The following is a 15231-nucleotide window of genomic DNA, read 5'->3' on the forward strand; positions in this document are numbered from 1 at the left end:
TCAGGGGAAAGTGAGAGTGCTGACTGAGGATGCTTTGATCGGAGGAACACGGGTGCACCTTCGGGGGCGAGGGTTGAGCATTGAGGGGTGTAAAAGCAGACAGAGTACATCAGCCAAGCTGAGCAGTTGAACACCGGTGCTAGCATGGTGCTTGTGTCAGCCGGAGAGCGAAGTGACAAACTGGCGAGACCGCAAATGGAAGTCGCAAGGGAGTCTTTGCGCTCCACTAGATGGTTCTGAAAAATCTCTGCAGCCTTAGTCACGCACCCAATGGAAACATGAATACTCCTACAGCGCGTCAAACGCAACGACTTTACGGATACTTTCTATAGGCAATACTTTTATACTGTGTAACCAGAAGCACCTTGACACATGCAACATTGACATAACACATACAAGCAAAGGGTATCAAGCAATCGTAGCTCGTCAGTCATGTCGCACAAACTTTTCCATCTCTTCCAGCAATCACGTACTCTTCCATCTTAATCTCAATCGTACACCTTCAGCATCTCATAGGCTCTATGCCCCACCCCCTTCCTCACATAAGACATCGGATCTTTCTTCTCCTCCCTCGTCACCACTTCCTCCCCCTCATTTCCTTCCTCATCCAACACCACCGTCTTCTCTATAACCTCCATCTTGTCGCCCTCATCCGGGTCCTCGAACCCCCCACCTTCAAGGAACATCTTCATCATCGCCTGGCTGTACCCACTGACCAGCGCACAGCCGGGTTCATCCGCCTTGACCGGCATCGGCGCGCCCTGCTCCACAGCATCCGGCCTCGCGCCCGCCAGGTTCCAGTACACGAGCTCCGGCATCTCATAACCGGCGTCCTTGAACTTCTTCTGGATCCGCTCGAAGCTGGTGCTCCAGCGCTCGCTGGTTTGCTCAGGCGCTGTGGATTGTAACGATGGAGACGGAGGGAAGGGGGGAGACGAGGACGACATGAGCCCTGGCGACATGGGCGATGTGGGCGACGACGGCAACGGGACGGACGGAACCGACGATGGCGATCGCGGTGCAGACAGGGAGGCCTCCGGGGGCTGTGCAGCATCGAAGTGCATATCGCTGAACACGAAGACGCGCTTGACCATCTGCTCGGCCGGGACGTTATTCTCGATGGCCAGCGGGAGAATCAGCTTCTCAAACACGGCCACGAAGTCCGTACTCATGCCCCAACTAGCATTGGCCGTTGCGTGCACCCTCTGCACGAAGTCCCGTCCACCTTCCGGCCGGTCCACACGCACGATCTCCGGAGTGGATGAGAACGTGATGAAGGCGCCTCCGAATGGTGGCGCCGTTAACTCGGCGACCAGTAGAGCCAGTCCGATGGCGCTGTCCATGGGACGCGTGCCATCCGCGAAGGTGGGCCATGTCATTGAGCCCGAGACGTCGGCGACGGCGATAGAGTTCTCGAGCGTGCCGGAGTCGCGCATGCGCTGCACGATGGCGTTCCATTGGCCGTTGAGCGTCTGGGCGGTAACTCTGTTGAGTTTGGCCACGAGACGCTGTTTGGTAGTCAGTCTAGCGTCCGGGTCGGAAGCGTCGGATGGCGGCTCTGGGGGCAGGTACAGCTGCGTTGCTTGGTGTACCAGCGTAGCGGGTGTAAGGACAGCACCAGAGATGCGGGCTTTGCCAGAGGTGACGTCTTCGAGGTATGCGGAGAAGTGGTCGAAATCTTTCTGAGCGAAGAGGAGCTTGTAGCGGTCCATAGCCAGCGAGGGAACCCGCTCGTACTTGATCGCGGAGAAGTTTTCGGCGGTGATGTCACGCTCTACTACAGCGAGGGCTTTCCGGAGAGGCGCAAGCGTGCGGCTGCGGTAGGCCTCTCTGGCGTGCTTCAGATACATCTCGCGGTCGGTAAGCGTCGGGTCAAGCTCCGTTTGCGGGTATAGCATTTCCGCGATGGTCGAGGCGATGAAGGTGTGCTTATCGTGGAAACGCTCGAGGCTGGGTGCCCACTTGGCGCATAGCGAGATCCTACGAAGCGCCTTCTTGTCGCCGCTGTCCAGAAGCTTCATGTCCGCCCGTAGCTGCTCAGCAAAGAGGCGAGCGACGTTGAGATGAAGCACATTATAGAAGCCGTCGTGATCGAACCTGTCCAAGAACTTTTGATGTCGCTCTTGCTCCTGCGCATGCCTGTTCTCTTTCACCTCGTCCTTGGTCGAGTTGAACTTCCTTTTCTTAGGCTGTTTATTCTTCATGTTGAGAACCAATGCCGGATCCTTCAGCACACCCAGATGCTTGTTGACCGCAAGTACGAGGATGTTCAGCAGATCTTTCCAGTAGCCGTGAGAGACACCATTCCGCACAAGCCATTGGCCATCACCTTCAACATCCTCCGGTGCATTCACAATGATGGCATCAAGGTCGGCATCTTCCTTCTTCACCACCTTTTTCTCGATCACCGGACGGGCGAGCCACTTCAGGTTCAGCAAGGCTGTCAGCGGGTGATGCTTCGCTAGCCAGCCGACGCAGCGGTAGAACGTTCCCCGCTCGCCGCGGCCGAGATGGATACTGCGACCGCTCCAGATGATCTTAAGCGTGGTCAGCGGATCCTCGTTCCATGATGCGTCGAGAAGACTCTGCAGCTTCTCAGGCGCTATCTGCTTCTCAAGCGAGAAGAAGAGATCTACGAGCGGCGATTGCGTGGTCCTGTACGTTAAATCTGCGTTCTCGGTGAGCATCTTCCCCTCGGCTACCATGTCTTCGGGAAGGTGAGCCGAGTTGCCGGAATCATGGTCTACGTGTAGGTCTATCGAAGCCGGCAAGCCCCCATTAGCGGATAGTTGGGCATCGAATGTCTTCTCGTCGACTTGTATGTCCGTGCCAGTAGTCTCTGAGACATGTGCGGGAGAAGAGGGAGCATCTGCTCGCCAGGCCACATATTCGCGCAGAGTCTCGCATAGGTAAGCCTCGAAGCCAGCATCGTGAAAGGCCAAGGCATCTACACAAGGAACGGAGACAGGAAACGAGGAGTCAATGGAAGAGGTAGCGAGTTTCTTGCTCGCGGTATCAGCCATGACGTGGTAAATGGTAGTGACTCGTTAGTGGTTTTTTTTTCAGCGAAGAAGACCAACGATCGATTAACATACAACAGAAAGGAAGGCTCGCTGTGCAGACAGAAGAAACTTTGGAGATCTGGCGGTGTGCAGCGGGTTTTGAAGTGGAGGCTACTTGGATGAGTCAGGCGATGACTGCGGCTGAACTTGCTGTTGCCTGAACGGGACGAACGCCACAGCTGGAGTCATGAACGACCACCGATATCTGACTGCAGCTTCAGTCCGCAAGCTTGCTGCCTTGCGATATCATCTTAAGTCACGATTGACAACTCAAGAACTACTCGGAGTATTGGAACAGGTAGATAACGCACTTTGAGCCTGGATTGAAGATATATACAAGAGCCCAGACACCTGCAGCCACAATTAGAAGGCTACCAATCCTGTATCTCACCAGGCTTCGGCTTCTGGACGCGGACAATCTTGTCGCAATTCAGTAGACAGAGCGGGTCGAAAGCTTGCTTGAGCTGAAGCGACAACAGATCAGCAATTGCACGCGAATGGTTTAAGACGTGCTTGATACTCACCTTCCTCATCACATCCACCGTCGTCTCCCCCAGCTCATGGTTCAAATAATCCCTCTTCACAAGCCCAATCCCATGCTCCCCCGTCGCCGTGCCCTCCAGCTCAATCGCACGCTTAACCATCCGATGCACCAGCCCGTCCGCAATCCCATGCTCCTTATCACTATACAGAATAATCGCATGAAAGTTGCCATCCCCGACATGTCCCACGATCGACCCGGTGAGGCCGCTCTTCGCGATATCCGCCTTGGTCTCCTCGATGATAGTCGGCAGGCGCGAAATCGGCACGGCCACGTCCGTCGTCCACACGTGGTCGCTCTCGTTCCGCTTCTTCGCCATGACGGACCAGAGCGCTTCTTTGCGCGCGGACCACAGCTCAGCCGCCTCGTCAGCCGTCTTCGCGAACTCGAAGCTCTTGCTCCCGGCGCTCTTGGCCAGCTTCTGCACGATGGAGATGTGCTCCTTGACGCTGCTGGGGGTGCCTGCGAACTTGAAGAACAGCGTCGGCGCCTCCTTCCAGTGCTTGGTCGTCTGCCCGGCGTCGTTGATGCAGCGCATCTGGACGTCGTCCAGCAGCTCGATGGCCGCGATCGGCACGCCCGCGCCTACGACGCGGAATACGCAGTCCGCGGCCTCGCGGATCGTGCTGAATGCGCACACCGCCACGCTTGTGTTCGCTGGTTTCGTCGTCACCTTCAGCACCGCTTCTGTCACCAGCCCTAGCGTGCCCTCGCTACCGATGAACGTGCGCGTCAGGTCGTACCCCGCGCTCGACTTCCTGGGCCGCTGCCGCGTCTTGATAATGGTCCCATCCGCCATCACGACGGTAAGGCTCAGCACCCAGTCACGCATCGTGCCGTAGCGGTACGCGTTCGTGCCGGAGCACCCCGTACCAACCATGCCGCCGATCATGGCGCCCGGCCCAGGGTCCGGCGGGAAGAAGAGGCCCTCATCACCGAGCTCCTCATTAAGATGCTCCCAGCCAACGGCCGGCTGCACCACAACATCCAAATCATCCTTGTGCAGCGCAAGGATCTGATCCATGCGGCTAAAGTCGATGCAAATCCCGCCACGCGTAGCCGCGAAATGGCCCTCGAGCGAGGTGCCCCCGCTATACGCCGTGACGGGGATGCGGCGCGTGTGGCAGACCTTCATGATCTTGGACACCTCCTCCGTCGAGCCGGGCTTGATGATGCAGAAGGGGACGTCGCCGGGCAGCGAGGGGTGCGAGGACCACTCCGAGCCGGAGTGCGAGGCGAGGTCCGCTTCGGTGGTCGAGATGTTGTCTTCGCCGACGATGGCGCGGAAGTCGGTCCATGCGGCCTGCAGGTTTGTGGGTGCGGTATTGTGCTCAGGCGGCTTGACGCTGCCGAGGGGAGTTGTTGATGTGATGGGGAGAGGGGAGGGGGTTAGGCTGCCGGCGTAGTAGCCCACGAGGGCGGAGAAGACGGTGACTGTACGACGGCGGTTCAGTATACAATGCGATTGTGGTCAAGGGGGTGGGGTGTGGTGGTACTGAATGCTATCCTCAGGCCAGTGCCTCCGGTGCCCAGCTGCCGCTGCTTCGCGAACCGAGCCTGCTCAGCTCGCTCTCTCTGCAGTCTTTCTCTTGTGCTGTCGTACAGCTGGCCCTTGAATGTCCTGCCATCGTCGTTTTCTCGCCGCCTTGCGGTGCTGCTGATCGGTCGAGCTTGGTTGCGGAGTAGTACGGAGGTTCGATTGAGTGCGCGAGCAGTCGCTGATGGCTTCAGCGCATCATTGGCGCGAAGCAGTGCCCGTCTATTCATCATGTTTGTCATGAGGCGTTATGCCAATCCGTCGGCCATGGTATGGCATAATAGGAGCAAACGTGGTTTAACTAGACATCAGATCAGCTTACGGCGTGATCGCCGGCCACGGGTGCGGACGAGAGGCCCGGGCACCACCGCAGGAAGCGGCGGGGTTTGCCTTCAGAGTGAGCCGGGATCAGGAGCTTGATGGATTTTTGGCGGAGCAGCTTCAACCGAACATAGAATGGCGTGTCAGGTGGGAAATGGAGGATTGCTGAAGATCACCGTGTTCTGGTATGTTTGTCTCCCACAAAAACAGTTGACTCGACATAGCAGTAAAAGCGAAGCTAATGACCATAATCCTCTATCCTGGTATCGAGTCCATGAAACCCTCAGGGCTATCCCAATGAGCAGAGACCAAAGCTGAGCAAAAAACACAACCAAACGCCGCATCAAAAAGAAGGGGACGCCAACCAGCCATGATCCCGCCCGCCATGCCGAACCATAAAAAGTAAAACCCTAGAAGCGCAGCGCCAGATATATGCAGCGGCGTAGAAGCTAAGTCATGTGCTCGTAATGAAGGCCTAAAAGCAAAGAACGCCACGCTGTGCTGTAGGCCTGAAGACCAAGCTGGAAGAGCCTGCTGCCGATGTATGCTGCCGTAACGCCTTAGTATCATATAAAGAAGAGGAGAGCATGCCCTGGGTAATTTGGGACCGCGACCGTGGAAGCCATACGAGAGCTGGTGCCTGTCAAAAGTCTTCGACTAGATCGTCAGCCCATCGATGCAGTCTTTCGAAAACTCGAAGCCATGTAATTGCTTGGTCGGTAGATCTTGATCAGGCCTTCACAAGATCTCCGGAGTGTTTTTGGGCGTGCGGTGGTGACCGTTTGTCCCAGTCTCAACCGAGCAATGTGGACGGCGACTGAGGTGTGACAAGCCTGTCGCTCAGGACGCCAAATGCATCTTCCTTCCCAACTTGAGCAATCTCGTCCTCAACCACGTAATAAAGCTCAGCCACCCACTACTCGCCTTCTTTCTCGAGCCCCTCTCCGGCTGCGCTCTCGGACCCCTCGGCGGCGCACCAGTCGCGACATGCGCCGGCAAGCTCAAACTGTGCGCAGGCGTATAATCAGAGTACTTCCTGCCGCCGACTGGAGCAGAGCCGGCGGTTTCGCTGCCGGAAAGAGTTCGTGTCCGCGCACGGCGCTCGTCCACAGCCGACTTGCTCCGTTGGCGGTCTTCTCGCTTTGCGAGCTTGCGGCTGTCCTTGTCCTGCTTCTTGAGCGCCTCCTTCTCGGCCTTGCGATCTTTCGCTTCCTCCTTCTCCTTGTAGGCAATGCGCGCGGCACGGATTGAGGCGGCGCGTGACTCTGGATCTACTGGGGCGTCGCGGCCGCGTATGAAGCTGAAGGCTTTGTCGACTGACGGTCGTGATGAAGTGGACGTGCACGTCTCAATTGATGCCACGGTGGACTTGCGCGGTCGGCCGGTTGGTGTGCTGCTGTGGAGGCTGGTCTGCGAGTGGCTGCCCAGGCGGGTCATTGAGGCGGATGAAGGTATCGAGGGTATTTGTAGAGGCGGGAGAGGTGGCAGTGTGCTTGGAGGTGGTGCCGATGGTGAACGTGACCGTCGGTTTGCGTCAAACGTGCGTGAGCGGTACATGTCCTGCCCGGCCACAAAGTCCTCAGCTTCACCAAGATCTTCACCGCCGAGATTGGAAGCTGAGTACGATCTGGAGATTGGAGGCGTGTACGGTCTGGGCGTCTGTCGCATCGGGTGTACGTACGCCGCCGTCGGTTGTCGAAGGCCACCAGATGCAGTTGAGAACTGAGAAGTAGCGCTCATCGACCGGTTGTGTCTGGTCCGACTTGTAGCATGCGCGAAGGACACATCGGATACTGATCGCGAACCAGTGCCGTAGTCGTGTATGCCCAGTCCAGCCAGGCTCTCGTTCTCTGCAGCCGGTCGCGAGAGATCGAGGGTAGGGGTGTCTTTGGTCGACAGCTTCCGGAGATAGGGTTTTATCTTGGTTGCCGCTGGCTTCGCTATAGCAGCCATCGTGTTGGTGAGATTGTACTCGTCCACCGATTCTTCGTACGTCACCCGAGGAGTATCGCTCCGCTTAAAAGAAAAGGCATCGGACAGCGGACTCGCCGGGCTGTGTATTGACGACGCTGAACTGGCGCGCTTATGGAGTTTCGCATGTGTGGAAGCCGCGCCAGCTGCTCTTGCGGCTGCCAGGGCGCCGTGTGGCAAAGTATAAGGATCTCTCGTATGTGCATTGTATCCAGATGGTACCTCTGTCGGATATTGCTGTTGTAGAACAGACATGGTGCGGAGCGCTGACCTGCAGAGCCGCTGGCAGCGCGATAGCGAGGTTGAGTACCGATACTACCGAAGCATTGCGATGGAAATCGGCCAGCGAAGGATGAGAGAGTCTCGCCTCAAATGTCTGTAAGCCTTACGAGACGTAGCAAGCCGTGTAGGGGTGAGGCGCGGCGGAGCGCAGCGGTTGGCTCTCCAGCTGGGCAGGGGCACGAGAGAAGGATGGAGCAGCGTCAACAAGTTGGGGCTGTGCGATGCGGCAACCAATAGTTCGCGGGGAGGCCTTGACGAGCGGCGATAGAGACTCTTGTTTCCTGGAAGTGCAGACAGGTGGAGGTTTTGAGGTTGGCCAGACCATTCGACCCCGCGAAGAGCGAGGAGGAGTGCTTTTGGGCTGGTGGAGCAGTTGCTGGGGTAGCGCTGTGGCATTCACGGTATCGTGAGATCACTACTTGCTGGGCACGCTGGGCGGACCTGTATCCGCCGCCGGGACTCCACCAGAAAGGACAGTTTCAACGATGTGCCTTGAGACTTGACAGCCTGGTCCTCGTTCCGCTATGATTCTATTTCGACCTTGAATGAATCCATCCAACACAGAGCTCATGAACAAACCTGTTTGTACTTGCCTGCTTGGGAGCTGAGAGTCCTGCTGCGCCTCGAGCCTTCTGCTACGGCCGAGACCGCTGCACGTAACGTTGAGAACACCACTTCATCACGGGCAAAGACCCGGATCTGCAGGGAACTAGCATAGAGTACCAGTGACATGACGGTGAGGTAGATGGATGTAGTGCGTTGCATCCATCACGACATGATATCGCAGTCTCAGCACTGCCAACGCAAGCCCAGCTCGAATGAAAAAGATTGCCCAATGCGTTGCGAATGTGGCTCTTCCTTAGTGATGATCTTACCAAACATGCACACTCGTATTTCATGTGCTTACGGCGTCTCACGAAGGTTCTCCTCTTTTCCCCCTCCCTCAGCCAAGTTCCCCACACCTCCATTCGCATCAGCCCGCTGTGTCGCTTATCTTGCATCTCTAGCGTTCGCACCACATGTCAGTCCGTGCCCATCCGCCTTGCTCTCGTTCGCCGCCATCTACGGCCCGAGAGGCTTGGGACGTGATGGATTTTAGCGCAACGATGGACGCTGTTGAGGTTCCAATTGACATGTGAAAACCCTCGAGGGTGGGGTCGTGATGTCGTGATGCCCATCCGGGTGTAGAACAGCACTCGATAAGGACTCGACCTTCTTAGAGATTTGGAGTGCGCTGTAATATTGGACCACAAACACTCTCAGCACACAGCTGCCCGCTCTAATGATTTCTTCGTCAGCCCCTAGCGCCCCCATCTGTTGATCCTGAACATCATCACCCCTTGGTGCAGCAAGCTACCGCACAGCGCCAAAACGCTAAACCTTCCTAGCCCACTTGGAGGCCTTCCTATCCCATCCCCTATAAACACCTTGGCTAAATATGTTCCGAAAAGACAACCAGCGCCCCATGTGGTAAAACTCGTTTGGATTAAGCAGAGACGCCTTCTATGATCCGGTCCAGTTGTGTTCAACCACAGACAAGAAACGTAACTGGTGAACAGTAGAAAATGGCGTAAACGCGGCACAAGGGCTTTGTTCACCGCGCCGAGGCCGCATTGGTGTTGTTGGGCTGTTGGCTATTCCCCTCCCCCCCCATACCTAGCCGCCAGCTCTTCGATCTTTGGCACGAGCTCCGGTATGCGAAATGGCTTTGAAACCACGTCGTCCTAAGCATTGTCAGTCAGCCCCCTGTCCATGGTACCCCATTCCATATCCACCGTCTTCTTTCTCATGTAAAAACCTGGGGCAAACAATCTCGAAACTCACCATCCCCGCAGCCACCAACGCCTCAATCTGCTCCGCCCGCGCATTCGCCGTAACCGCGATAATCGGCACATGTCTGACCAACAGCCCGCTCTCCTCCCACTCCCTGATGCGCTTCGTGCACTGAAGGCCGTCCATGACGGGCATCTCCTGGTCCATGAGCACGACGTTGAGGTGCAGCGGCTCGACGTTGGACTTGTTGATGTTGTTGTTGATAGTGTTGTTGGTAGTATTGTTGGTAGTGTTGTTGACCTTGCCGTGGTCGTGCCAGAAGTTGGATGCCCGCAGCTGGTCTAGTGCCTCGCCGCCGTGGTTGGCGACGTAGGTCGCGAAGCCCTGGTTCTTGAGCTGCTTCTGAAGGACGCGCTGGTTTACGAGGTTGTCTATACGCACGAGTTGTTAGTGCAAATGCATGCAACGTTGATTGTAAAAAGTGTGAGGGCATGTGTTTATACCTTCAACGATCAAGACCTTTAACCTGTCCTTTCCAGCTTTGGTGGCCGCGTCCTGCGACTTCGGCGGCTTGGAGACAGTAGGCGCGAAGTCCTTTGTTTTGGTCTTGTTTTCTATCCTGTTCCTGTTGTTCTTGCCGTCCACATACTTGAGCGGTGGGAACGGCTGATCGCTATCGTCCTTCGGAGGGGAGGTTCGCCTGGCCTTGACATAGAACGCAAACGTACTGCCCTTGCCGGCCTCCGACGCCACGCCGATCTCGCCGCCTTGCAGCTCGGTCAGCTCGCGCGAGATAAAGAGACCTAGGCCCGAGCCGCCGTATTGTACATGCGTCCGGGGACTGGCTTGCGAAAAGCGCAGGAACAACACCTTCTTCTCTTCCTCTGTGAGGCCGCGACCAGTGTCCTGCACGGCGAAGTGGATGTAGACTTCGTCGCCAGTGCCCCAGTCAGGTCCCTGGGTTATGTCGACGCGCTTCGAGCGGGTAGGGAAGTAGTCGACGAGCCGATTCTCCAATTGGGAAGGCTTCTGTGTAGAAGCTGCCACGGTCACGGTGATGGTCCGCCTCTTCTCGGATGTGGTGAACTTGATCGCGTTGGTTGTGAGGTTAATCAGGACCTGCAGGACGCGCGAGGGATCGATGCGGACCCAATCGATGCCGAGCCTTTTGAACGATTCGTTAACTACGAACTTCATCTGGATGTCGGCATCCGCGAGTTCGCCCTCGAACATTTTGAGAGCTCTGGAGACAACGTCTAGGGGTTGGACGTCGACGGGTGTTACCAGGAGCATGGCGGAGTCGAGCTTGGACAACGTCAGCACGTCATCAACGATGCGCTTTTGATGGCAAGCGCAGAGCGATATTGTCTGTGCTGCATCGATGGTGTCGTTAACCAGCTCCTCGCTAATCCTGTCCGTCTTCAAGTTGCGGAACTCGGTCAACGAATGCGCAATCTCATCTGCGCACTGCAGTATCGCGCTCAGGGGGTTTCGCATTTCGTGGCTGGTTATGTCGATGAAGTTCTCCTGCTGGCGTTTTATTTCGTAAGCTTCCTCCATCTTCCGCTTTTGCCAGCCCTCGGCCCATTTCATTGAGCTGATGTTCGTAATGCTGCCGAAGACGCTCTTGAGAAAGCCCTGCTCGGTCTTCTCCGGATACGCGCTGAACAGCACCCATGTCTCGCTCTTGTTACCGTTGCGGTCTTCCCAGGGTGCTTTGAAGCGGAACTCTACGGTGACCGGCTCGGTGTTCTCTACGAGGTTGAACCACATTCGTCGAACCATGGTCTGGTCTTCGTCCTTGACTTCCTCGATCCAGTTATCCGTGTCATAGGGGTTCTTCGCTACACGCGTAATGTCGTACCAGGTATCGTTGCAGTACGTGATGTGGCCATCGGAGTCAGCGATGAACAGACCAGCGGGAGAGAATTCAGCCATCCGGGTAAACCTTGTCTCGCTATCCTTGGCTTCCTGCGTTCGAGCGGCGAGTTGTTGTGACAGCTCAATACGATCCTGTGCAGCCAGCTTGGCTGCCTTCTGGCCCCGCCTGATCTCTTCCTCAAACAGGACAACCGAAGCCAGCGACGTTGCCAGTTGTCGGCTTAGCAACTGGATGAAGAGGCTGTAGTCGTCATCGTACGGCCGCCGCGGGTTGATGCCCATTACGAGGAAGCCGAGTACTGATGAGTCTCCTGTTGTGGGATGAACGGGGCATACCACAACTGCTCTGCAAGGGTCTCCAAACCCTCGACACCCCAAATTCTCCATCAGCTCAGAGGGAAGATCTCCCGTCCCAACCTCCAACAGTACCGGCTTGTCAGTCTTCATGACCTCCCTAAACACTGGACCGAACCCTTCCACGCCAGTCTTGAGGTCAATCTGCTCCGGGGCAGAGCGATGTCCTTTTTCTACGCCTAATGCACCTTCTAAGAAACACTGCTTGGTTCCCACTAAGCTGCTGGAATATATCGAAGACGAATCGCTGTCGTTGTCGTCTGAGACCGAATACAAAAGGACGAAGGGGGTATCGTATTCGTTAGTATCCAGCGCCGCTAACACCTGTTCCCAGAATGCTCGAACGTCACGTGCCGAGGCGGTCCGCTCACCGACTTCGCGTAACGTCAACATGCGCCTTTCAGCGATCTTCCGCCGTGTCTTCTCGAAAGCGGGATTGTACAAGCCCATGACCGTGCCGTCGCCACCAACCATTGGAATAATAGACCAAGAGAAGTACGTCTCTTCCAGATAATTACTACGTTTGATGAATAGCCGATCGTCGTCCTGCAGATGTTAGCAGTTTCGTGATTGCCAATCCCATGTCTCTGAACATACCTTCATCGTAGCTTGGCCGGTAGATCTCGCGTTCGCAAATACTTCTCTAACATCGTCCCAGATTTCCGCCCAGGCCTCGCGGTAACGCTGGCCCATAAGCTTCGGGTGTTTCTGGCCCGCAAGCATCACATAGGCTTCGTTGTAGATGGCCACTAAATCATTGCCCCAGTACATCGCCGCCGGATGCGGACTTGCCATGATAAGGTTGCACATCTGCCGCAGGTCGGAAGACCAGAGTTCAATAGGACCAAGAGGTGTAGATTCCCAGTCAATACTGCGGGCGAACTGTATATGTCGAGGGAGGTTGGCGGAGACAGGTAAGCGAGTCCAGTCGAAGAAACCGACCTCATGGGGAGGAGTCGTGGGTGGGTTTCTGGAGACCAGATTAACATCTCCCTCAGTGGAGACTTGAAGGACGCACTCGTTCATCAGGGATGATTGGCCGTCTAATGCAGAGACGTCCTGGCCGCGGACAAATCCTTTGCGGGTCCATCCTATGGGTTTGCGCGCCTTCGGGCCTGGCGATTCGACGGATGGCATCACCACATCCGTGGCTGGTTTTTCTGGAGGCAGTGGAGCAGCATCACCAAAATAGTCACCGGCCTCCTTATGTTCTGACATGGGCGCGCTCGGCGCTGAAGGAATTGAGGCGCTTTCCAGCACCTCGCTCGCGCTGAACGTTGCTGTACTTGAAGTTGGCGGATTTTCGGCAGGGTTTGTGTGCGAATGATTGCTTGACGGTATCAGTGATGGCGATGGACTGCCACTGACGACCCGGAACCTTCTCCTTAATATTGAGCATGACCATATTATACTGCCGTGCGTGTATGGCGGCAAGCACACGTCTAAAGCTTCACCGTTCGATACACTACTCAACACCCAGCTCTTGAATGAGGTAAAGGCTCGGGAGGAGAACGATCCAGGCGAGTCGCTTGTGCTTCTGCCAGAGACCATATCCATCAAAGCTGGGCTCGTCCGTAAACATGCATTGGCGAATATTATCTGTAGCGGTCCTGGGCCATAGGTGTTCGCGTCTCCCAGGTCCACCACAAATGTAGGCCGCTGATCCTGCTCCAACAGCTCCACAATGCCAACCTGGCCGAGTATCCGTAACGTATCGTTTCTCTCCCTCCCGTCTGAAGATCCTGTCCGGTCAACAGAGCCCCTGATTCTCGAATCGCTCGTCACGGCAGGCGGACTGGCGCCTGTGAAAGTACCGCGGGCAAGAGTGACAGTTTTGATGCCGCCATCCTCACCATTTGTCTTGCACAGCATCCTTGCCGCCGCCTCCGAGCTCGAGAAGCGCGGCGGCAAGTGTGGTCGTGTCCTACTGCTGGAAAAGAACAAAGGCGAAGGGGGTTGGCCGCAGACAACGGCAGGTTGCAGAAAGCTGAACTGGTCGAGGGTGTGACGGGAGAAGGGCGGTAGGCGGCGCCGCTTGCTGAGCGGTTCGATGGGGCGTTGCTGACTGGTGCTAGCGGATTCCCCCTGTACTTGGGATATCTTTCGCTTTCGTGGCGGCGGCGGCGGTTTGATCTTCAATCCCTCCGGGAAGGAGCCGGTCTTCTGAAGCTGTGACGCGGTCGTTCGCTGTGGTATAGGTTGATCAGTCCCGTTAGATATCGGCCTCCATGAAGCAAGCTGGTCGTGGTTACTGCCGTCGGCAGAGATCGAAGCGAGGTGATGCTGAAGCGGCGGAGGATCGGTTCCGAACGTTTCGTTATACTCTGGTGTACTCAGTCGTCGCGTCGATGGGTTGCGTGTTAATGAAGGTGCTGCGGCACTACCGGTAAAGATCGACCGAGGATTATTCATAGAGCAAAGGGAGGGGGGGCGACGGAGAAGAGGTCAGTCGGCCTGCAACACGCCCTTCAGCATGCATCGCCGACCGCACAAGGGAGCCGTCGACTTCGACCTCAGCGAGAGGTAGCCAGGGCGGGTGTGCAGAGGGACCAGGCGCTGCTGGGGTTAGAAGTGAGAGGTCCGAAGTGCAAGCCTTTGAGGCGCTAGAGCCCCCACGAATCAGAGCCTCGGAGCTGCGGCGGCAAAGAGGCGGCAAAGAGGCGGCTCTCTGGGCGGGAGGGTGCTTGGGCTCTGTCGACGATGACGCCACTTCTCACCACAAGGTGGTTTAAAGGGTGTTTCTGTCGAGAGTGGTTCCGAGTAACCTTGAAGAAGTATCATCGCGAGCGGTGGAAAAAGCACCTCTGAGGTTGCACGGTGGAGATCAGACACCATAACCGCCTAAGGCAGGTCGCCTTCCCTCACAGGTCCCGCATTCCATGATTGATATTACCGAGTTTACTTACCGGATTGGCACTTGAGTATTCAGCCGGCAACCCGCCTTGGTTCGGTTCGGATGCCACCTCCATCTTACTCTGTGGAGACGCCTGGGCAACCGCTTAGAGCATCAGCCTATGGCCTCATTTTAAGGCACAGCAGGGAGAACCCATCTCGTAGACACAAAGCTATCCGTACTGTGTAAGAGTCTGTCTGATGACTGGATGTTCCCCAAACTTGAACGAGAACAACAGCGTTCTTCAGACAAGCTCCCAGTTCCTCTGGGACTGAGGCTTGTTCGGTCTCATCCACATCTTGACGCGAATCAAGGTCCAACAAACCATCCACCACCAGAGGAGGCCCCCCAGCTCACCAGTAGCGTTGACCGAAATAGACCGAGTTTACCACACTGCGAGGCCTGAGTAGAAGGCTTAAAACAGCCACTTATGCCCAGCCTGTACCTAATCCTAGAGATAAAGCGCCAGCTGATCACGTGCCCAGCGTTGTAATGAGAAGTTACAATTTCCCTTATAAAAGCATGGTCTTCGAAATGGCGATATGTGACAGGTGCCCAGTGACCCACTCCTTTACCTGCGCTCCCAAATACCGAAAGTCCAATAACGCCTACCACC

General features: G+C 56.3%; 4 protein-coding genes across 4 annotated transcripts; all 4 read right to left on the minus strand.

The window, feature by feature from the left end:
* Nucleotides 1-488: 488 nt before the first annotated feature.
* W97_06370 (uncharacterized protein) lies at nucleotides 489-3023 on the minus strand (the record flags this gene model as incomplete). Its single annotated transcript, XM_007784244.1, has 1 exon — nucleotides 489-3023. The coding sequence occupies one exon, from the start codon at nucleotides 3021-3023 to the stop codon at nucleotides 489-491; it is 2535 nt and encodes an 844-aa protein (XP_007782434.1).
* Nucleotides 3024-3433: 410 nt separating this feature from the next.
* Nucleotides 3434-5373, minus strand: W97_06371 (uncharacterized protein; the record flags this gene model as incomplete). Its single annotated transcript, XM_007784245.1, has 3 exons — nucleotides 3434-3526; nucleotides 3587-5037; nucleotides 5100-5373. The coding sequence occupies 3 exons, from the start codon at nucleotides 5371-5373 to the stop codon at nucleotides 3434-3436; spliced, it is 1818 nt and encodes a 605-aa protein (XP_007782435.1).
* Nucleotides 5374-6301: 928 nt separating this feature from the next.
* Nucleotides 6302-7414, minus strand: W97_06372 (uncharacterized protein; the record flags this gene model as incomplete). The annotated part of the gene is made up of 1 exon (XM_007784246.1): nucleotides 6302-7414. The coding sequence occupies one exon, from the start codon at nucleotides 7412-7414 to the stop codon at nucleotides 6302-6304; it is 1113 nt and encodes a 370-aa protein (XP_007782436.1).
* A 1934-nt stretch (nucleotides 7415-9348) lies between these two features.
* W97_06373 (uncharacterized protein) lies at nucleotides 9349-14134 on the minus strand (the record flags this gene model as incomplete). The annotated part of the gene is made up of 5 exons (XM_007784247.1): nucleotides 9349-9438; nucleotides 9539-9718; nucleotides 9788-9918; nucleotides 9991-12268; nucleotides 12320-14134. 5 exons carry the CDS (start codon nucleotides 14132-14134, stop codon nucleotides 9349-9351), a joined length of 4494 nt encoding a protein of 1497 aa, XP_007782437.1.
* Nucleotides 14135-15231: the final 1097 nt, after the last annotated feature.

The sequence above is a fragment of the Coniosporium apollinis genome, assembly GCF_000281105.1.
Source record: "Coniosporium apollinis CBS 100218 chromosome Unknown supercont1.32, whole genome shotgun sequence".
NCBI lineage: Eukaryota > Fungi > Ascomycota > Dothideomycetes > Coniosporium > Coniosporium apollinis.